Source organism: Sinocyclocheilus rhinocerous, unplaced genomic scaffold, assembly GCF_001515625.1.
Source record: "Sinocyclocheilus rhinocerous isolate Xijiao unplaced genomic scaffold, SAMN03320098_v1.1 scaffold807, whole genome shotgun sequence".
NCBI lineage: Eukaryota > Metazoa > Chordata > Actinopteri > Cypriniformes > Cyprinidae > Sinocyclocheilus > Sinocyclocheilus rhinocerous.
The window spans coordinates 1371708-1396430 of record NW_015650326.1 but is presented as its reverse complement, the minus strand read 5'-3'; the positions used below and the strand labels follow the sequence as shown (position 1 = coordinate 1396430).

At 37.7% G+C, this 24723-nt stretch overlaps 1 protein-coding gene across 3 annotated transcripts in view; it reads right to left on the bottom strand.

Annotated features, from left to right (window-relative positions):
- The window catches only part of prkag2b (protein kinase, AMP-activated, gamma 2 non-catalytic subunit b), a 42803-nt gene that overhangs the window by 11054 nt on the left and 7026 nt on the right, over nt 1–24723 (bottom strand). For 2 of the 3 annotated variants that reach the window (XR_001636726.1, XM_016516747.1), the window contains exons 2-4: nt 22818–22889; nt 18308–18554; nt 3434–3645 (exon numbers count right to left, since the gene is read on the bottom strand). Coding sequence is in view for 2 of the 3 variants with exons in the window: in XM_016516747.1 (XP_016372233.1) it covers nt 3434–3645; nt 18308–18554; nt 22818–22889 (531 nt within the window). In the remaining variant the exon portion in view is untranslated. Of the gene's footprint in view, nt 1–3433; nt 3646–11360; nt 11973–18307; nt 18555–22817; nt 22890–24723 lie in introns of those variants that run through there. The other variant, XM_016516748.1, reaches the window with a different exon arrangement.

Genomic DNA, 24723 nt, shown 5'->3' with positions numbered 1-24723 from the left:
AGTAACTTACTTCATAAGGAGCGTATAATGTCAACACTGGGTCTGAAGCGATTACTTGGCCCTAGTTATAGCTCTGTCGCTCTCTGCTGGACGACGAAGAAACGAAAGAAATGCGAATTCACTGATCATAGCTATAAAAATCACCGGCTGCGGCTTTGTCTCAAAACCAGCATTTTAAACATCATGAGCGCGTGAGCCAATGATCACAGTTTAAGCCGCAGGAAATAAGGTACTTTCTATTTTGAGGTATTTAATCAAACCGGCGAATCTTCCAAAATTCCTATGTAATCCTGGCTGTTCCCGCCACAAAAACTAATAAATAAACAGCGTAACTTACTCAAAGTAGGGTGTTTCATCAAGAACGGGCACTACGTTACTTCTGGTCCTGTGAAAAATCTCTTACGACACACTTTTACACTCTTACAACGAGTGTATTTATTTGTCTATTAGTAATGTCCAACATTCTGTGGTGGAAATTGTAAACATTTTTGGAATAAAATAACGTTAGCTTGTTGTTTGTCTTGCTAAGGGTAATTAATATCAGTTAAATCGTGTTAAATCTGATTGGAAATGAATATATACTGTTCGATTGGTATTTAGGCTACACTGACTTATCTTTACCGCACATCACATGTTTCATATTTCATCTCAAGTTCTTCACTGACGCTGTAGTGCTGTTGGTAAACAAGTACACTCACTTTTGATAAAGCTTTATTGGGGGAAATTGTTGGTCATTTTGCAAATGACACCACAAATGGGGGACATAATAATTGGTTTAAAAATGAAATCATTGTGTATAAATTATTTAAAATAAATAATGGAAATAGTTTATGTTTATTCAAAGCTTGTTAACTGTAGGTTATCATAGATTTGAGAATGTGGATTAATTAAGTTTTATAATAGTGTAGCAGAGTGAGGTATAGACCCAATATGATTGGCTGGTGTTACCCAACCAGGTGAACCTATCAGTGTTTGTATTTCATCATGATTGGTCAGTTGGGTGAGTTTCATGAGCCAATTAATGCCTGTGTTGTGCATATAAAAGGGGGAAGTGTTTGGTTGCTTGGGATGCTTCATCCTTGGTACCGCTCCCAGTGTTGCCAATTTAGCAATTTTGTTGCTAGATTTAAGTGGTGTAGTCGACTATAGGATTTCTCTTATTGGTAATTTTCAAACTCCTGACCACTTACTGCCACAATAGGTTGGCACATTTTACGTTTACATTTGAGTCTGCGACAGGTGTAAAAGTATCTATAAAAGTCACCTGAAAAGTATCAAAAGTAAAAAAAAAAAATAAAAAAAAAAAATCCAATATAGTTTTAATGTGATCTTAATTTACACGTGTTTGTTTTAATAAATATCAAATTTATTTGTGGGACGTAAGTGTCTGAAGTTGAAGAAACACCCAATAACAAGAAACTTTCTTATACTTGCGAATTTGCAACTTTGTAGTAATGTCATAGTCTTTAGGATAAAGGATATCACTGCAGGATATATTAGGGCTCTATATCCTGCAGTTGCAACTGTAAAATTTAAACTTCCCATAATAATAAATACTTTGCAATGGGCTTCCATAACGAATTGTCCCGCAAATACTGTACATGTAATTTTTCAAACATTTCCACATTTTTTCACAGATTGTCTTAACAGATATGCAAGTCAAAGAGACTGTGTGCAGTTGTTGACCTTTGTTAATTTTATATTAATGGCTAACAGGCGACAAGTCACCTGTGCAAAATATAAAGTCACAATTACGAAAAGGTCAATTACAAGCAAGCATCATATTGTCCAGAATGCCTGTACTTGACCTCAGTTGCTGCATCAGATATATTACTGATGCAAATATCAATCACTTTGAGGTAACTGCTTAAAAATATATAAATGTAAAAATATAAATTGCCCAAAACAAGAAAAAACATTTGCCCAACAATTTGTTCTGATCGAAAAACATCAAACGGTATGTTAGGTGAAGAAAATGAGCAAGCAGTTTTGTCTTTTTAATAAATATGCAATTGGTTGATTGAAGGTGCCACTAGAGGTGTAAAAATGACTTTGCTTCTCTATGGGTCAAGTGTAAACTATAGTAATCCCAGAAAGAACGTGTGAAGTTGTTCACTCACCTGGCGTGAGGTAGAGTTAAAGGTGTACGAGGCGATAGGGGGTTTGTTGGTGGAGGGGCTCAGGCTGAAGCGCTGACCTGTGTCAGGGGGAGACGAGAGAGAGCGAGAGCGTCGTTCCTCCACGCGCTCCGCAGGACTGGGGGTCTCCATAGGGAAGACTGGTGGAACGGGACTCTGTGTCGGGGTGGTGGGGGGAGTGGAAAGCCCAGAGCCTGTGAGACACATCAGTACGGAAGACAATGAAGTACTGAATTTGCAAAGTGGATTTTGTTCAAAAGAATCATAATTCTGATGTGAAATTAGGAGAGTGGCTTATTTTGTGAAATTCTAAATGAATAGCAGAAAAAAGCCAGAACAGAGATGATATCTATTCTGATATCTGATCTATCTTATTTATCTTCTGCTAGCTTTCCTACCTCAAATTGGTTTCTAGGTTACATGTTGTGAAACTGGTCTTAGTAACAGATGCTAAATTCTGCCAGGACTGGAAAAAAAAAAAATCCAATATAGTTTTAATGTGATCTTAATTTACACGTGTTTGTTTTAATAAATATCAAATTTATTTGTGGGACGTAAGTGTCTGAAGTTGAAGAAACACCCAATAACAAGAAACTTTCTTATACTTGCGAATTTGCAACTTTGTAGTAATGTCATAGTCTTTAGGATAAAGGATATCACTGCAGGATATATTAGGGCTCTATATCCTGCAGTTGCAACTGTAAAATTTAAACTTTCCATAATAATAAATACTTTGCAATGGGCTTCCATAACGAATTGTCCCGCAAATACTGTACATGTAATTTTTCAAACATTTCCACATTTTTTCACAGATTGTCTTAACAGATATGCAAGTCAAAGAGACTGTGTGCAGTTGTTGACCTTTGTTAATTTTATATTAATGGCTAACAGGCGACAAGTCACCTGTGCAAAATATAAAGTCACAATTACGAAAAGGTCAATTACAAGCAAGCATCATATTGTCCAGAATGCCTGTACTTGACCTCAGTTGCTGCATCAGATATATTACTGATGCAAATATCAATCACTTTGAGGTAACTGCTTAAAAATATATAAATGTAAAAATATAAATTGCCCAAAACAAGAAAAAACATTTGCCCAACAATTTGTTCTGATCGAAAAACATCAAACGGTATGTTAGGTGAAGAAAATGAGCAAGCAGTTTTGTCTTTTTAATAAATATGCAATTGGTTGATTGAAGGTGCCACTAGAGGTGTAAAAATGACTTTGCTTCTCTATGGGTCAAGTGTAAACTATAGTAATCCCAGAAAGAACGTGTGAAGTTGTTCACTCACCTGGCGTGAGGTAGAGTTAAAGGTGTACGAGGCGATAGGGGGTTTGTTGGTGGAGGGGCTCAGGCTGAAGCGCTGACCTGTGTCAGGGGGAGACGAGAGAGAGCGAGAGCGTCGTTCCTCCACGCGCTCCGCAGGACTGGGGGTCTCCATAGGGAAGACTGGTGGAACGGGACTCTGTGTCGGGGTGGTGGGGGGAGTGGAAAGCCCAGAGCCTGTGAGACACATCAGTACGGAAGACAATGAAGTACTGAATTTGCAAAGTGGATTTTGTTCAAAAGAATCATAATTCTGATGTGAAATTAGGAGAGTGGCTTATTTTGTGAAATTCTAAATGAATAGCAGAAAAAAGCCAGAACAGAGATGATATCTATTCTGATATCTGATCTATCTTATTTATCTTCTGCTAGCTTTCCTACCTCAAATTGGTTTCTAGGTTACATGTTGTGAAACTGGTCTTAGTAACAGATGCTAAATTCTGCCAGGACTGGTCAAATAATCATGACACAGCAAAAAATAGACAGCTGCACTGACCAATATCTGACCGTCAATCAAGAGCAAGATTCATAAGAAGAGTATAGTGTACTGAATCAGTTAGTAGGAAACATGTTCCTCTGCTCTGTTCCCACAACAACATCATCACAAAAAAAAAAAAATCACATGACCCTGACTCTGACTTTGACACTGAATAACAGAGGTTATAATTCTTCACACTTAAAAGAGTATTTTTCTTCAAATTCTTCAAATACCAAGCATAAATGTCCATTCTGTCTGACAGATAAGTGTTCGAGAACTTGATTCTGTGTCAGCTTCGTAAACAATATCGACATTGAAAAAAAAAAACTTAAATTATTATTATGCATTACATGTTCATGAAATAAGTCTCTTATGCTCACCAAGACTGCATTTATTTAAAAAGTAAAAACAGTAATATTACAGTAAAAGAGTTATATTGTGAAATATTACAATTTAAAATGTTTTCTATTTTAAAATGTAATTTATGCTTGTGATAACAAAGCTGTATTTTCAGCATCATTACTCCAGTCTTTAGTGTCATGCGATCCTTCAGAAATCAATTTAATATGCTGATTTGCTGCTCAAGAAACATTTATTATTGATGAACAGTAAGTAAAATAATATAGTAATGGTAAAAAAAAGAGATAATTAATTTGAAATAGAAATTTTGTGTAACATTATATAAGCCTTTACTATATCTTTTGATCAATTTAATGCATAATTTAAAGTTATCCAAGTTGTTCTTTTTGAAGTAGGAATACCGTTCCATTTAAATGAACTTCTGGTTTTGTGTCCAACATCTACCAATGAGTATGTTTACATGGACAACAATATTCCGATATTAACATGATTAAGACAATACTCTGATTAAGAATCTACCATGTAAACAGAGATTTCTGATTACCTTAATCCGGCTAAAGTCATACTCGAAGTAAACACAAATCGAATTAAGACATGTGGAGTATTCCTATTTTAGTCGCATTATTGAAGTGCAGTATAGACATATACATACCTTAATCACACTATTATTACCATTGTGTAGGACTTTTCACTGCATTTTGCAACAGGATACACACATGGCAGTGGTCAACCATTTGAAGGCAAATAAAAGAGCATGGCTTCAAGCAAGAAGGCACATTTTTATCCGTCATATTATATTATATTTTTAAGCATCTGTTTGCATGTATAGCATGACAAATAATTAACTGCACCTTGAAGCTTTCGTAAAATTAAAAATGAAACACCCTAAACTGTATATGTTACCACCGAAGACGAACTGTATGTTTATACATACAATTCTGGAGGGAACGTCGGATGGCATTGCGTGGGAACGTAATGACTTGTTATAGTGCATAGATCACTTAATGGCACATGTAAAACGGGAACATGAAAAGAATATTCTAAAAGCAACTCATGTAAACACCTTAATCAGAATATTGTCTTATTCAGAATAAGGTAAATAATTAGATTACTGATGTCCATGTAAACGTACTCATTGTCATTCTCATGAGTGGAATTTGCTGCATGTCAACAGTCCTGTTCTGGTAACCCTGCACATATCATGCAAAAGTCTTAATGTAAGTGCAATTCTAAATTATTTTCTGTGATAATCAAAATTATGCCACAAATGTGGTCGATACAGCTTGACTCATATGTAACACAGAACATTCTTTTGATTCAGTGTTACTATAGAGTTAATCACTCCTGTTTAGAGCTGGATTCATCAGAGATACCACAGCAAACAGGTGTGTCTCATATGACAGCCCTCACATAACCCCTCGTGTACTGCATGACACAACACATGCACTGATATATTACTGCACCAGCCTCTACTAATACTGCCGTAGCACTATCAAAAGCACATATGCTCTGAGGAATCTTTAAATCTGAAGCATGATTTGAATATCAGTACATTAATTCAGCTGAGAGTTGAAGCAACTGGGCATATTCAGCTCAGGGCACTATTCATGTATCTCTGCTATCAAGGCATTTGGCTATAGCATGTCACTATGCTTCATCTACGGACGTTTCATAGTCAAAACGTTCTGTGTTGGATTGGCAGATGTGCATGGTTTGGGCTGTATGCAAGTGATTCAGAAGATGGGTATCCATCATTAGATTATAAGACAATATGAATTTGCGTTTCATTTATGAAATGCACTGTTGTAATCAATTAGTTTACTGTAGACACGATTAGCCCTGGCAAGCCTCCTCTCGGTGTACGAAGGGAAGATTGAGGCTGGGGTCAGGCTGGCATCAATTAATGCTGGTGTCCCAGTAGCTAATTTTCAGCTGTTCATCATTCATTAACTTCATTTACATAGTCGTTCAAAAATCAGATTGAGTCAGTGCGCACAGTCACACCTCTCAGCGGGTGGGCATTAACAGCCCCAGCTGGGTGTTGATGGCCCTGTCGACACACCAAACACATCCAACTTGCCTTGATATTATCGTTCAGTCAGTGGGACAGACTCTCGTGGTCTTGGCAGTGACCAGTGGATAGAGGTCAGAGAAAGTCATGTAATTAGGTACTCCTCTCCCAGGCTTAATTATTGAGCGTGATGCACATATTGACAATTTTTTCTGAAATTGTGCCCTCTTCTGTAGGAGGTTTGACACTAAAATCGAATTATAAAGGGTAGTTCACCCAATAATACATTTCATTATCATTTATGTACCCTTGTGTCATTCCAAATCTTCTGTGGAACACAACAGAAGATACTGTATATTTCGAAAATTGTCTCAAGGGTATTTCAGACTTGAAATAGTTAACTATAGCATTGCGCATCCTCACATTATATATCGCCCAGTACTATAAAGTTTTCCCTGGACTTTTCAGACTATAAAGTTAAGACGAGCAGTGTTTACGTGAATGTCCAATGCATGTGAATATGAGGCACGCGACTGAGTGACTGTTGCTACGCATCTAGCTGCAACATTTAAACACTGCATTGTTTCACATTGTACAAGTTTGGCATCGCATTGTGGGGTCAATGCTGCAAAAGCAGGTGCTAACCCTGCTCCAGGGTTTCTTAAGGGTTTCATAGGGTAAAAAGCTCCTTAATTACCAGTCTTAAAGGGGTCATATGATGCGATTTCAATTTTTTCTTTCTCTTTGGAGTGTTACAAGCTCTTGGTGCATAAAGAAGATCTGTAAAGTTGCAAAGACTAAAGTCTCAAATCCAAAGAGATATTCTTTATAAAAGTTAAGAGTTAACCACTCCTACCTAAAACGGCTCGTTCTAACACGCCCCCACATGTCTACGTCACGATGTGGGAAGATTTGCTCCTACTTTGTACATGCAGGTCGCACATGCGCATTGACTTGGTTTTGCACTAATCAGTTGTTCCACAAGGTGGCAACACTGGCCCGGGCCATTGTTTCACAGCAGAAACTAGGGCTGAACGATTTTGGAAAATAATCTAATTGCGATTTTTTTTTACCAATATTGCGATTGCGATTTAATATGCAATTATTTTTTTTAAAGCTCTTTATGTTCTGTATTATTCAACAAAGACAAGCTATAAATCATTGTATAGTATGACCAACACACTATTAGATAGATTAAACATAAATGTTCTTTTCTGTAGGCCAGGCCTATATGTTACGATGAAATTAGGTGATGCATGAATTGATATGAATGACATTTTTATTTAGACACGGTGAGTGAAGCCGAGATCAAGATATGCCTTGTCATATTTTCTGCATTTAGCATTTGAATGACCAGCACCTGCCTGGGTCTGTGCGACTTCATCTATGGCTTTTCTCTTCGCTTTCACAAACCGATCCATCTCCCATTCTAAGTTACGTCCTTTGGCTGTTTACTTATTTCTTTTCTTTTTCTGCTGATGGCCCGCGCTCGACTTGAAGCAGCGCTGCTTAGACCGATGGGTGTGTCATCAAAGTACTGCGAGAGCTATAAGACAGCGCGGACGTCTCCTTATGCTTTCTCTCGCTCGCCGTACTTTGATGTCATACACCGATCTGATCTTCAAGTCGAACACACCTCTTTACTCTCGCCTGTCACGTGACCGTGTAATCGCAGCCTCTGCGATTGAAAAATCGATTTTTTTTCATATCGCGATATTATCGCAAATGCAATTAATCGTTCAGCCTTAGCAGAAACGAAACTAAAGAGACAGAACAACAACAAATACCAGAGACTGCAACAACAACAGACGCCTGCATTGACAAGCGCTTGTGTGAGGGGGTTATGAGAGAGACACAACTTTAGATTAAAGAGTACAAGGACATTTTTATCGGTCATAACTTCTGGAGAAAAACAGAGCAGACACTGGACTAAGATGAATCTTTCTAGAGCGCATGTGTCGACCGCCTGCGTTCACGCACACTGTCAAATGGAGTATTCTTTGTAAGGCTGCGTGTTCGACTGTAGGCATACGCTAGCATACGTATAAAAATATACTTTGGGATTAATTCATCACGTTGGCGGTTGACCAACAGAAAGCTGCTTGGTTTGAACTTCTTGACTTGCTTGACTTCTGTGTGAGCAGTTCTTCATAAATCGCTACATATTGACAATGGACCTTTTTACCTGCCGAATTACGCTAATGTGTCCAACACCTTAGGTCTCCTTCATAACATGGCCCGTCCCTCCCTCTAGGATACTGGCTGGGTGGACTCATGAATTCGCTACAAGATTTCTCTGTCACCCCTTGATTTATGTCAGTAGATGCGAGGAGCTCATAAGTACAGTTACCGTATCACTGATGCTACACTATCTGAAGGATGCTTGTTGGATGAAGGTACAGTACAGTAACTCCCCTATATCGCTTTCTATTAAACTTGGACCAAAAATACACTTCTCAAATAAAGTATATGTGGGTAGTTATCAGTAAAGGTTAATATGCGTGCACGAGAACATGACTTTGGGATCCTAACTATCTTATGACATTCATTCAGCCAGATTTAACCAGCTGGCTTAGACCTGTTTTGGTGTGTTGTTGAGTTAGCTTCTTATTTTAGCCTTGCCACTGCTACACATTCCACAAGGGCAGATAACACTCACTCACAGGCCTCCAGAGTGTATGCTAGGACTCAGATCAGTTTGACTCCGTTCCATGGCGATGTTAGTGAAATGTTTAAGTCAGGGATTCTGGTTTTACACTATTTGATGGCACCATTTACCGTGAGACCTGAAGGATGAATGCTTGTGTTAATTTAGTTCAGGTTTAATGATGCAATGATATAGGCTAGTTTGAAATGTGTTTACAAATCCTTTGACCCATTTGAAGAAATGAATGCCATCTAATCTAATTGTGTGCTTGCTGGTTTACATTATATTTTTATCCTTGTAAGCTATTTGAGTAACTGACATGCTACAAATGAGAATGTTCATATCAACACCTTCCTGCATGATATTCCACACAGCACATCATAATACCTTTACCATATTAACCAGATTAAGCAAGAAGACTATTGAGTAACATGCTTCCAACAGCTGGAACTTGAGAGACGGAGGCTTCCGTGGCTCTTATTCAGCAAATAATCCATGTCCGAGTCAGTCAGGAAACATACTGGCTCTGAAAAATCATCTGTCAGTCATAGAACTAATCCTAACCTTTATCCTAAGCCTGAACATAAATGTGAACCAAATTTTGGATTCAGCTGACAGTGTGATGAGGCAACCTGAGCTTATTCGATTTGCGTCAGGAACACTACTTCATGTGACACACAGTGAAGCCCCTCAGGACCCCACTGCGACTCTAATACAACACTCCAGTCAGGCTGACATAATATGACCCATCATATGATTCAGCGCATGTGTACGTGCATCCAGACATTCTGGACATGCAGAAAATCCAAACAAACTTGACTGCTGTAATACAATGAGAGAAAGTATGTAAGGTACAAGGTAAGTTGTTCTGTAGTTGTTCTTTAAAGGTGGAGTGTGTCATTTCTACACTACTATAGCAGCACCATACAGTTTTGCAAAAATATTAGCTTTCAAACATATTTCCCAAACAATCCCTCTGTCTACCATTGGTCAGCCAACAGACAGTCCTGCCCCAAACTTACGCCATTGTTTAAGCCAATATTGCTACGTTGGGCTGGTCAGGACACCCAAACAAGCAGGATAATATTTTGATAATGCCATAGTTTTTATACTTTTAGGGGAAACATACAGATTTTAAAGGTGAAGTGTGTCATTTCTGCACTAGCAGCACCATACAGTTTTACAAAAATACTGGCTTTCAAACAGATTTCCCAAACAATCCCTCGGTCTGCCATTGGTCAGTCAACAAACAGTCCTGCCCCAAACTTACGCCATTTGGACACACAAACAAGCAGGATAATATTTTAATAGTGCCATAGTGTTTATACTTTTAAGGGAACTCACCTTACGTGCAGCTTGCTTAGTTGTCTCTGGGTAATGAGATGGGACAGTAGAAAGTATTTTAAAATCAAAAAAATTACACCACCTTCAAGTCAGTCCAAAGTCAAGCTGAGTCCAAATGTCACAGATATTCTTATGTTTATATTCTTAATACTGGCTTTCAAACAGATTTCCCAAACAATCCCTCGGTCTGCCATTGGTCAGTCAACAAACAGTCCTGCCCCAAACTTACGCCATTTGGACACACAAACAAGCAGGATAATATTTTAATAGTGCCATAGTGTTTATACTTTTAAGGGAACTCACCTTACGTGCAGCTTGCTTAGTTGTCTCTGAGTAATGAGATGGGACAGTAGAAAGTATTTTAAAATCGAAAAAATTACACCACCTTCAAGTCAGTCCAAAGTCAAGCTGAGTCCAAATGTCACAGAGATTCTTATGTTTATATTCTTAATATGCTTTTCAAAAACATATGGGTTTTGAATTCCCAGTTCGTGCCTCCAGTTCAATTTGAGTTTAGTTGTTTCAAGTGAGTCTGGTGTCTTTTTCAAGGCTTACTCCTCATGTCCTAATGGAACCCACTGTCACATTTTTTTTTGCGTCACTGTGACGAAGGCATCAGCTGAAGGCTTCGGGGTCAACCCTGAACCAAAGTAGGTCTGAAATGACCTTCCCTGCCAAGTGGTTAATAAAGACTTACGTAATACGCAGTTCAACATAGACCATTCCAGCCTACTGTAATTTCCTTTACCTCTACACTGGAACGTCTAGGCCGTCTATTTTAATGATCTTGACATACGAAAACAGTAGCCAAGTCAACAGACCATGAATGATTGATCCAGTTCAAACAACAATTTATGTCATGGCACTTTATGCAACACATACATATACTGTACATATCTGATGTACTGAGACTTTCTGATGAACAACAGTCAATGCCTGTCTCATAATAATAGCACAAGGCAGACTGGAACATTCCACCACCAGACAGATATCAATACTGTTATGTCTAGCTGAAGGCTCTATACAGAGACATATCCTGATTAGTATCTTACCAGACAAACATGCCGATTCTGACTGCCGTCTCCCGGTGAGCAGCTCCTCGTCATGGTGCCTCTTGGTCCGACGCAAACTACCAAACCTCTTCATGGGAACCAGCAGGCCTCCCGTCCGGCCTGAAGATCAACCATACCGTCCTGACTAAAGCAATGACGCACGATACAGAGATCCCGTTCGGATAACAGAGAACTCAACACCAAGTGAAGCCAAAGCAAATTTCCAGGATTCCAGAAGAGGTTCTCGTTCTCAGTGAAGCCAGATGATGGATAGCTGTACCTTCAGAAGCGTCTCCTATAGATATTTATGACAGTCTCTTTGTTCTACACAGATGCCACGTGTCCCAGCAGTCCACTTGAATTCCTCCAGTACCCTTTGTAGAAATGAAATCCTGGCATTGGCTGTATTCCAGTGCTATTTATTGATCCCCTGATTCCCTGTCTCCATGAGACACACAATGCAGTCCGTCACTTTGCTTACACTGTGTCAGTTGAGCAGACCCTGCTGATGAAAGCAGACTTGCTTATGGCCCCCAGTGCTGCAGATTGTCTCAGATGTGATGCCTCTCTTCACTTATCTATCTGCACTCTCTCTCTCTTCTCGCCTTTTCTCTTCTCCTCCCTTTCTCTCTCTCCCTCTCACCAGCGTGCAGCCCTGCCCTCTCTGCAGGAAACTGTCAGGTGCAGCTGTGTGTCTCTTTAAAATAGCATACATGGCAGGAAGCTGTAAAAGGAGACCAGGCAACACAAGCCAGCAACACTTTTGTTTCAGTCCTCCACACAGTTTGCTCTTTTTGCTTGACCTCTGAATTTACATATAGACAGTAAATTTTTTTTACTCTGCTACTCTTATTTTACCCATTCGGTCTTTGTGTCACCCTTTCATCCGATATTCCTGGTCTTTCTGAAACTTTCAGTTATGCAGTGCCATTTTACATTCCCTGGATTGTTCTTATATTTAAAATTAAATTATTATGGTGTTTGCTAAACCTATTGTTTTTATAATAATAATAATTATTATTATACATGCATCCATCCATCATCCAAACTGCAAAGGTCGCAGAGATGCTGGAGCCTATTTTGACTCTTATATATTTTATAAGCTTTTCGTGAGTTCTCACCTGGTAAAAATACCACCATATGTACACCAGGGGTGTGCAGTCCATTTAAGCTGAGAATGCTCTGCATAGCCAAGCCATTTGAGAATAATACATTTGGGGACTGGCTAAATATTTTCATTACTATAAATTCCCTTACATAATAAAATGTTGGGAATACATATGTAACTGTCTGTAAATTATTTCTTTGCCAAACGATGGTAATTTCTGCAAATCTGTGACAGTTATGGAGGGATTCGTGTGAGCGGATCCACAGCATCTTTGGCGCTTTATTGCTATTAATTGCCATTACTGTTGCACGTTCTTATCGTTTTGTTGGCATGTGGGTGATTTCATGCACAAAAAAGCTGTCCGCAAATCACTCACCCCAGTGGAAAAATATGCTGTTGCTGCCAGATCTCCATTACTGAATATCTCAAGCAAAGCAAATTTTGAAAGTCCACTGAAAACATATCTTACTTTTTTTTTTTGGCATAGAACAAGTATGTTGAAGGTACATGTTATTTGGCAACATGCTTGAGCAAACTAATCAAAGTGAAAATTTCTGAGGATTTTTTATATGTGTGTATGATATGTTTATATGTGTGTGTAAGCATGTGGGAAAGCACTGCCATGAATTACTATTCCTGGCAACAGCCCTACTTTTAATTAGACTCCTGCCATGGTGTTTCTTATGTCATCTCTCTTAAATTAATAAATTAGATAGCATAGGCTACCTGGTTAAAGAAAAGTCACTGCTCGCCACTGATATACACACATACAAGGAGCGCTAAGCAAAACAACACTAAATGTATTATTTTCTTTTTGGGTCCCAACCAAAAAAACTAAGAGAACCAAACTATAGGTGTGAACATGCCCTTAGAATCTGGATTTTCAATCCTATAGTGTCACTTCTGCAGTTTGAAATCCCATCTCCTACCGATTGTTCAGAACTGTCTTCTCTTCAAGACAATAATACAGAAACTTTACAGCAGTGCTGATGCCGAGAGCTCTGTGTCCCTGTGGTGTCTGACTCCTGGTGTTGCATCAATCCAATCCAAAGAGAATAAAGCCATCTATACATGTTCAGAGAACATGAAACATAACTGAAGATTCAGTGGACAAACAAAGCAGACCATATTTATTCCATGGATCAATGTCTGTCTTACTACACTCTAAAAAATGCTGGGTTAAATGCAACCCAGTGCTGGGTAAAATAGGGACAAACCCAGCAATTTGGTTGTTTTGACCCAGCGGTTGGGTTACTACCCAGAAGGTTGGGTTAAACATTTAATCCAACCGCTGGGTCAAAACAACCCAATTGCTGGGTTTGTCCCTATTTTACCCAGCACTGGGTTGTATTTAACCCAGCATTTTTTAGAGTGTACAATACACAACACAACTGTGTTTATAATCTGACCCTTCAAACTAGGATATATGATATAAGATGATTGTTTGACTCACAGTGCCTCCTGGTGGGAAGTAAAGGAGATTGGTGAAACACGTTTGAGGGTCAAACTCTAATGTGAGTGTAGGCCAGAATGAATTTCTCCACTATATCATATATAAGTATAACATGTATATTTAAACAGAAGTGGAGCAGGTTAAACAGATGATATGAAGTGAGATTAGGTTATCTCAGTGCATGCAGCAGCTCAGGTTTCATATTATTCAAATAAACTGCACAAAGACATGTATTTATAAAGCCTCAATATGCCACCACAATGATCAGCATAAGTCCATGAAAAGAGCTCTATGAAATGAGCACTTGGCAATTTAAAATGGCTCTAAAGATTTTGGCAATGAAGGAGGCCACTTCCTGTGACCTTTTGGCAAAACGAGGCAAAAAAAAAAACTGACTTCAGAAGAACCCCTTATTGGAGAACAATCTGGAAACGTGGCCAGAAATTTTTAGGTACATTCGATTTGGTTCAGTATGGCACACAGTAACAGGCACTCAGTGCCATTTGTCAGCAAGACGTTTTTAATTATTTAAAATAAATTTAGTATGAACACTTATTATGCTATATATGCTGAATGATGATGGAACATTATTTCACCCAAGTTTTGACATTTTATTTTTACTAAAGTTATTTGAAAATCAAGTAGACACTTTACTTGGATATAATATGCTTTCTGGGTCTATAAAATCACTTCTGTGAATTTAATTTGATGTGGAAACCAAAATGGGACGTCTCATCTTTGACCCACACACAGAGTTATAAAGCATAAAATTTTGGTTACATATTTCTTCACAGCAGATTTTGGAACTGACACGAGGAAAACGGAGCACTTCTGTTAATCAGCCACATGGGCACAATCTCTGGAACGAAACAACTAACATTTGAAACCAGACTGAGAAGGTGCTGTGTTTCACGTCATGCTTTTGATTGGTTGACTCTACCATACCGAACCTGCAATTCTCTGTGCAAGTACAAAATAAGTGCATAAAAGTACAACAAATTTGAAAGTGTCTGCTGAATGAAAACTTTTAATGAGTAACATAAAGCTGCAAGACATTATAAATGCCAAAAAGAAGTATGACTCTTAAAGGGAAAGTTCACCAAAAAAAAAAAGAAAAGAAAATTCTGTCATCATTTACTCACCCTCATGTTGCTCCAAACCCAAATGACTTACTTTCTTCTGCTGAACACAAAAAATATCTTGAAGAACATTGGACCCCAATGTTTTCCATTGTATGGACAAAAAATACCTTTTTCAGAATATCTTCTTATATGTTCCACAGAAGAAAGAAAGTCATATTGGTTTGGGAAGACATGAGGGTCCGTAAATAATGACAGGATTTGTTTTGGCTATAGTTCACCCTTTAAATTTGTGAAAAAACCAAATCCTCTCACTGACAACCTGACATCATTAAGAAATAAAATAACTAGGTGATAAGCTTATGAAGAATGATAATAGACGCAATGATGTTAAAAGCAAAATTTCAATTTTTTTAGGATGCTGTATTTATTTTACAAACAAAAAAAAAAACACAATAAATCTGTGAATATCCAAAAATCTATATTGGTATGATATGCTATGGTACATTAATACTTGATTCCTCTTGATACTGACATGCAGTTTAATCAGAGCAGCAAGCCAAAAGAAACTGCTTTCCATAAGGATGATTTAGGAGTTAAGAGTATTTGTTTTATTAAGATATTGATTCTCTATATTAAAAACTTGATTCTCCTAGCATTACTGTTGCATAAAGTCAGCAAATGAGCTGTGAGTCTGAGACTGACCTGTAAATCCTGTAACAAGCCCTCACTTAAGTCATTTCCAGGCCACCACTAGACTCTGACTAGAGAAACAGTGATGTGGGCTCATGTCTGTGCCCCATTATCTATCAAACTGCTTAATGTGCACATTAGATCTGCACAATTTGGCCTAATAGCATGTGCTCTACACTCTTAAAAATAAAGGTGCTTCAAAAGGTTCTTCAAGCGATGCCATAGAAGAACCATTTTTGGTTCCACAAAGAACCATTCAGTCAAAGGTTCTTTAAAGAACCATCTCTTTCTTACCTTTTTGTAATCTGAAGAACCTTCTTTCGCCACAAAGAACCTTTTGTGAAACAGAAAGGTTCTTCAGATGTTAAAGGTTCTTTATGGAACCATTTAGACAAAAAGGTTCTTCTATGGCATCGTGAAGCACCTTTATTTTTAAGAGTGTAATGGCTTTAGTCATTAGAAAAAATAAAAGGCTAGAAAACCCAAATCATGATCTTACCACTTCCTGTTCTGATGTTTTGAAAGCGAGTCAACAGGAACTCAAAGTCTGTGTTAAAAGTTCCCTTCGTCACTGATCAGCTTCCCCATAACCATTATAACAAAAGTGAAGATGCAAAACATCTGCAATCAGTATACAGAGAAAACTGACTCAGGAAGTTGCTGAATGAATTCTTACCATGCTGGTAATTGTTTTTGGTATTAACTGCTGTCTTAAAGGGGTCATATGATGCGATTTCAATTTTTCCTTTCTCTTTGGAGTGTTACAAGCTCTTGGTGCATAAAGAAGATCTGTAAAGTTGCAAAGACTAAAGTCTCAAATCCAAAGAGATATTCTTTATAAAAGTTGAGTCAGCCACGCCTACCTAAAACGGCTCCACATGCAGACATGGTTTTATGTTTACGCGGCGCGATGCAACGCAACGCGTAAAAAGACAGTATAAGTCATTATAATCCTTAATTATGTCCCCACTGGATGCAACAAATGCCTTGTTTGTAATGGGTTTTAATGTTTATGTCTCGTCGCTCCGGCCGGACACGGCATCATCACAGTATGGTGAGGGGCGTATCATTTCCGTCTCACGCTTGAGGTATTCGGCCAATCACAACGCACTGGATAGCTGGCCAATCACAGCACACCTCGCTTTTTCAGACCGATGAGCTTTGTAAAAATCGACGTGTTTCAGAAAGGCGGGGCATAGAGGAGAAACAATAATGTACGGTATGTGGAAAATAATGTGTTTTTTTAATCTTAAACCGCATAAACACATTTCATTATACCAAATACACAAAATAATGTTCTTTTTAGCAACATCATATGACCCCTTTAAAGGTCGGTACTAGAACAGGATCTCATGCTTGGTGGTTCGAAAAACGCATTATTTTTCACATAATTTACATTATTAAAATACCTTTCTCCCCAGCCTGGCACAAACGGCTCGATTAGTTCCAGGTTCGATGAAGGCCTGCCTTCCGAAAAACTAAATGTGTTGTGATTGGTTAGATGTCCCAGTGCATTGTGATTGGTGAACAGCTTAGACGGTGTTTCAGTACTGCCCCGCCCCTTGCCAAAGCAGCAAGTTCTGTCTGCTCCGGTATAGTTAAGGATGGCGTCAATATTGCCATATCAATTTGAGCCGGATTCAGACCCCGAGAATATTGAGCAAGAGGATCGCGCAGAACCTTTGCACGCACGGATATTGCAAGACATATTAGAGTGGTAACGTTATTGTTTTTTTTTTTGGCTAAATCATGTTTTAGATATGATGTCAAATAAATTACAACCACTGTTTCCTGACGTCATCCGCTTTAGGAAGGCCAAACATAGACGTTTGGGCACGGGGGTGAAAAAACAGCGTTTCTTCGACATGGCGAAAACTTGACGCTACAGCAGCTCTTCTTCTTCTTCGTTTTCTCTGATGCACTAAGTCTGCAGCAGTACTTCTTCTTCGTCGTCGTCGTCTTGTCTGATTCATTCAACCAAGCGTTATAACCACGACCTCGCCCCTCCCCAACCATTCGAATTTCCGTAGGCGGGAATTATTTTAATGATATTCTAATGGGGCGCTTTGTGACATCACAAAACCCCGGAAAACAACGCTGTAGTCCAAATGAGCCGTTCGTTGTAGTTCCCTTTGGAGTGGACTTTGAGATTTGTAACTTTGTATAACTTTTTTATGTCCAAACATACACACTACACACTTACTAAAATTCAAAAAGTCAAAAAGCATAATAGGACCCCTTTAATCTACAGCATGCTTTGATGAGACCAAAATACTTCATATAGTACTTCAAGTCCTCATAAACAGGCCATAATGTGATATGTTTCATGAGGGTAGAAAGAACATACAGCATCTTGCTATGTTAAAATACATAACACAAAATACAAAAACAGCTAAGACACAGAACATGCTAGTGTATATCACTGTCCAGTCATTTGAATTAATATTTCTATATGTATAAATAATATAATATGGCTCAGGAACAGCTAATTTCATTAGCGAAATAACAAAATAACCTAAAAACAGGGCCAGGACATTATACTTCAATAACCATTTCATTAATCACCAAGCATGAAATATGCAGTATTACTGAAAATAACAGACTTGTGTCTCACCTTTTCTAGATTTGGAGAAGAGCTTGATGCTGGCAGGGGCTGAGCTGGATGAGGAGCGGAAGATACCACTGAAACTGAGACGGCGGGGAGATTTGGGAGGTGAGTCCTGGTGAGATGATAGTGGACGTGGGAAGATGGTTTTAGGAGTGCCTGGACTGGTCCTGGGACAAATGGGAGCTGAAGCTGGGGTACAGGGTTGGCTGGTAGAAGGCTTCAAACATGGGCTAGCCGAGTCACTTCTGTCACCCTGAGGGGAAAAAGTTAAGATATTTATACAATGAACTCTTGGAGCTGTTGAAATTACAGTATAAGAGAAATGTTCCATGTAGATCCTGTCTATTTCCATTTCTGCTGATGTAAGATAATTTTCTCTTGCCAAATTCTAACTGTGTCGATAAAAAGATAAGAGGAACTGCTTTTACATAATAAAGTAAAATTAACCAGTTTCTGAGCCATTTGTAATTTAACATAAGCAACTGACCATTTGCCTTAAATCACTGACCAATCCTGCCTTAGCAACTCTTGCTGTCTGCCAAATTAAGTTTTTGCTATTTTCTGATGTACGTCTTTGCTATATTATGTGTTTTTGGATATTTTACACAGAATTTTGTTATTCCAAAATATGGCAGATAAAAGATTTTTTGCAACGTTTCACTTTATTGTAGCCCATGTGCAATAATAGAGTGCATTAATGCCTGCCCACAGTAAGTATTTTTTTTCATTCATTTTTCCCATAGGGATATTAAAAAGTCTTTGTTAAAGCATTATAAGCCATAAACCAAACCAACCAGCTATGAGGTGAATCACAACATTACAAACATTTACTTGAAGCAAAAAAGTATTTGATATCAGACAAAAAAAGAGAAAGAACTACAATCCCATGAACCATTGCAAATGACACAATTGAATTAAAAATGATGGAGAAATATAAAACTATCCATTTAAAGTTGTTGATTTTATATATAGAAATAAAATATTTTAAGTTTACTGAAATATATGCATACATATTCAAATATTGAAATGATTTGAGAATGTAGGGGAAACCGACTCAATTACATCATTTGCAGTGCCTCATGGGAGTGGGCGGAGCTCAGCGCTCATTTAGCACGATTTGCTCACTGCGACTCTCTGCGACACGTCTGTCTTTAAAGATTTATAAGTTATCGTTAAAATCTATTTCATTTTGCGCTCTATGGGACGTTATAAAAAACTTGTTTGACTGAGCAACAGTAACCAAGTGGGCGGAGCTTAACAGTGCGCAAAATATACAGGAAATTACATTAGCACAGTCAACTGATTCTATAACACTCAGCATGATATCTCAAGCTCAATAATGGCCACAGAATCTCTTTCAGCCTTATCTGGTTTGAAGCTTAAAGGGGTCATATGATGCGATTTCAAGTTTTCCTTTCTCTTTGGAGTGTTACAAGCTGATTGTGCATAGATAAGATCCCTGAAGTTGCAAAGACTAAAGTCTCAAAACCAAAGAGATATTCTTTATCAAAGTTAAGACTCTGCCACGCCCCCCTAAAACGGCTCGTTCTAACACGCCCCCACATATCTACATCACTATGTGGAAATATTTGCTTAATGCGGCCCAAATGTGCACGCAAAGAAAGAAGGCGTGGTTTCAGTAACCGCAGTTAGTGTTGAAGCAGCATGTCAGGGAGACGCTGTGTGTTTCTAGGCGAAAGCAAAAGCACTTTATTTGGCCTTCCGGAAGTAGATGCATTTAGGAATCTTTAAGATTACTTACAACAGAACAGCAATGCATTTTATGGACGACCGTTTCGTGAACCTAGGAGAGGAGGTAATTCTGACTTTGCTATGACAATCTGGCGCTTCTGAATCAGCTACTGTTTTGTTATTAGTTTAAGTATTTGCTATTGACTGTTCAAATGCGGTGTTTTGCGCATTGTGTGTGTGTGTGTGTGTGTGCGTGTGCGCGTGAGAGACAGGGTCACTCACAGTGGAGTCAGCTGTCTTAACCGTGGCTTGTGTACTGCAAACACATATTCATCACTGTGTCTGTCACGAGACTCTGTTCTCCTTTCGGGCTCTGTCTTTACATTTATTTTGAAAGATGAAGCTCGCGATTATGGTAAGGGGCGTTACATTTCCGACGCGTGCTTGTTGTGTTCGGCCAATCACAATGCACTGGGTTAGCTGGCCAATCAGAGCAGACTGCGTTTGTCGGAAGGAGGGACTTTGTAGAAAACTAAGCGTTTGAGAGAGGCAGGGCATAGAGGACCTACAATAATGTACAGTATTTGAAAAATAATGTGTTTTTTGAACATTAAAGCATGTCAACATATTCTGTTACACCAAATACACAAAATAATGATCTTTAAAAAAGCATCATATGACCCCTTTAAGACTTTTGAATCAGGCAGAATCAGCCTTGCAATGTCAGAAAAAAAGAAGCAAGAATGAAGTACTTCAAAGTATCGATGTGATAACAGGGTAGAACAGGATGAGAATGTTACTACATCAGCATACTACTTGAAAAAAGCAAGACAAATCCAAAGCATTGCACAACACATGCTGATGGAGAAATATTTTCAACAAGCATTAAGAAGAGATGAACTTATCAACTGTGAAATTACCTCAAGGCTTCAAGTCAAATCAAGGCTTATAAACAGTGACCTGTAATGATTTGTAGTGAAATGACTCATTATTAACTATACATTAAATTATTAACTATACTTTGGTAACTTTATTTCACAAATCTTTCTTGTATACAGTTCAATTAGACTGTTTGACAGTCAATACATTTACCAGGTTGCAAATTTGTATAAATACTGAAATGTAAATGAACAATTTGTGAAAATATGGAAAAGAAAAAACTCATAAAAACGAGTAAATATCGATGTCAGCATTTCTCTTAGATAGGTGTCGTATTCCTATAGGTAGATGGGGATCAGCTGAGAGTCAGCTGATGCGAGCTTGACTAACGTGACCTGCCAGAACTAACGCTACGCTTGATATTAACTATTGAAAAGTTTAACTGCTTTGTGTGGCTGAACTTAGTACACAAAGCCACACCTGAAAGCAAGCTATGTTTTCTCATACTTCATTCCACAATGGACAATCAATTTTGAGTGAAGCCGGCAGTGAGCCTAGTGCCCTAAAAGTTAGTATTTCAAAGCGTTGACCTTCAACTCTTTGGCAAACACTTAGATTGTTTATTTGTTAATGTGCCCATATACTAGGCTGCTGTTGCTTCACAGGCTGTTTTCATTGGCCCAGCTCTGTTTGGTTTTGATTACAAGAGGAAGGGTAGGCGTCACCTTCCAGCTTAGCTCTGAGTGGGTGAGATATATATATATTATATTACATGTTGTAAAATAATAAAACGTGAAAACATCCAAGAGCATGAATCCTTTTTATAGGCACTGTATATTTGGCACAGTTAATTCAAGTTTAATATTAGACACGTATCACATCAACAAGGCAAAAAATATATATAAAAGCCATTAGAGTTGGCTGTAATATGGCAATAAATAATGCAGAACTACTTATGCATCGGTCGACCATTTCACTCTGACCTTCATTTAACAAATACTGCCATTTATACAATTCAATTAGAAATTGTGGCACATGCTAAAGTTTCTTTCCATTTAATTACTGGCATCTTTTTTCCCTTTCTGTGCAAAATCATCATCCGTAGCCATAAAGAAAGCATTTAAATCGTTGAATCTGAAACAACAGAACAGCATGTGTAAAGAAAGTTTGCCTCGCCTTTTATTCATGAGCAACTCCCAACTCTTTTCTTTAATAACAAACCTTGTCTTCATTGCTCAAGTGCATGTTTAGTCAAGTCAGCTCTATTTCTGTGTAATATAACCCATGGTGTAACAATCCACACATCATTCCTTCAAACCGCACATGCAATGGCTCTGCTCCAAAACCCAGTGTCCTAGTCTTGCTCTACTGTCTACATACAATAGAGGCTTTATAAGGAAGCATGCTAACTGAACTGGAACTGAAGTGACTGATTTGGAACACTGCATTCGAAAATGTAATAAATATATTACACTTCATATAGGCAATATATATTACACCTATAAGGCAAAATATATTTTTCACAGTTAATTAAATTACATACAATTACATGCACAGTTAATTGAAATACATACATTCTCATATGTTAATAATGTCTATATGATATATTTTTATGGTATTATATGTAGCAATCATACATGTCAACAATATAACTTTTAGTTATACATGCAACTTTATTTAAAACAACATATATGTATATATTTACTTATATAATATCAACGTGTATTGACGGGATTTAGAATGGATATACATATACATGACATATATGTCCAAAATGTAAACACATACATGGACTCTCTCTCTCTCTCTCTATGAAATTGTTCTAATAGATTTCATATATGTTTTTACTTCATATGGAAGTATATGGAAATGTAGTATGGACAAAAACTCAATCAGTCTAATTTTGCACAAATTCTGAAAAAGATTATGATTTTGTGTATTTTACCTTGCGCATTTCATCTTTATCTGCTCCTTCAGTCTCCCCGTCCATAAGAGAGGATGTGAATGTGCTCAAATCCTGTTAAAAGACAAAACAACAGAGTTAATGATAAAAGCCAAACTATATGAATCTAAACAGTCTTTTAAAGAAATTACTTCAGCCAAATTCTCATAGCAGTCCACTAAATTAGGGATGAATGAAATTTATTGTTGCAATGTAGGTTATCAGCAGATTTTACTATTTTTTTTGATTGCTATTGTGTGATGTTGGATATTTAATTGTGCATGCTCATTTTTTCTATTTTAACATTTAAAGGCTCATTTAAAGTTACTTTATTACTGTATTAAATAACACTGTTAAATGTAATCATTAGCAAATCTTAAAATGAATATCAGTTTTTCATAGTGTATATGTTTTGATGCGTAAATTCACATATAGCATTTATAACTGTTGATTTAGTTTTTAGTGTTTTATTTTTAACCATATTTTGATAAATTGGTGTAGAATTTTAGGCCACATTCTTTTCTATATTGAATACAGAAAATAGTGAATGGATGAAGACAGAATCAACAATGCTGAATCAAGGTGATTTAGCAATTGTTAACCTTATTCTTTAAGCAGGTGCTGTTAAATAATGTACAAAATTAGGAGTAAACGGCCATTTAGGATGTCATTTATGACTGTGTGGGTTAGATTTTACTCTGCCAGACATTCCTGATCCACATAAAGAAAGACAAAATGTCTCTAATCTCTTATTCAATGGAGGCAACTGGGAACAGGATCAAACACTGGTTGGTTTTGTCGGCGGATGCTTTCTGTTGAGCCTGAAAAAACATCACTGTGGGGGGTGATGTCAAAGTTTAGCCATGTTTTAGACAACTGTTCAACAGTCATTTAACGGAGTTAAAACAGTAGGTTAGAGTAGCTCAAAAACATTAGTTTTTAGACATTTTACCTTTACAAAAATAATGACCCAATGCAATGAAAAAAAAAAATGTTGTGCACAAAGATGTGCCATGACACCTGAATATATGCTTAGTTTGGTTTTATAATCCTGCATTCGGTTTCATTTTAGGAAAAGTTAGGTAACTTGGACAACTTGGACAAAGTATTGGGCTGTAAGAACCTTGACTGAGCAGTGAAATAGTTTTCAAACTACACCCTTTGTTTACCTCAGGTCCTTCAACTAGCTTGCCAAGTGATGCGAGATGGCAAAGCTACTTGAAGTGAAAGCGCACAATGACTAATTTGCCTGCTCAAGGTTTTCAATTCATTATCAGTTTACAATACATGCTACTCCTGTCCAACTAGTTTAACGCAGCTGATGTACAGGACTAACAAGGGCCAGACCAAAACTTTTAAAGGGATAGTTCACTCAAAATGAAAATTTACTGTTCATTTACTCATCCAAGATGTAGGTTTCTTCAGTAGAACAATAAAGAAGATTTTTAGCTAAAACCTTGGCCCTTGGCAATTCATAAAATGCAAGTCAATGGCTACTGTCACTTTGAGGGTCAATAAAAGCACATACAGGCAACACAAAATGAATACTCATGGCTCCTGACCATATATTGAGGTCTTATGAAGCGAAACAATTGGTCTGTGCAAGAAACTGAACATTATTTACCACATACTTACCTGTAATCCAGAGCCTCAGGCAAATGGGGAAGTCCAATTCCTTTCTGTGAACTGGTTCTTTTGGACAGTTTGTTTCAATGAAATGGTTCAAATAATAATTTCACCAGTTTGTTTACTTAATTATGCAATGGCGTAACGTATATGCAATTATATTATTACAGCACCCAATAATAATGTGAAACGTGGATGTTTTACTTGTCTTAAGTGAATATAAAGTGAATAAACCATTCTTAACTCACTTTTTTTACATAAACCATTAAAACCTTCATTTCAC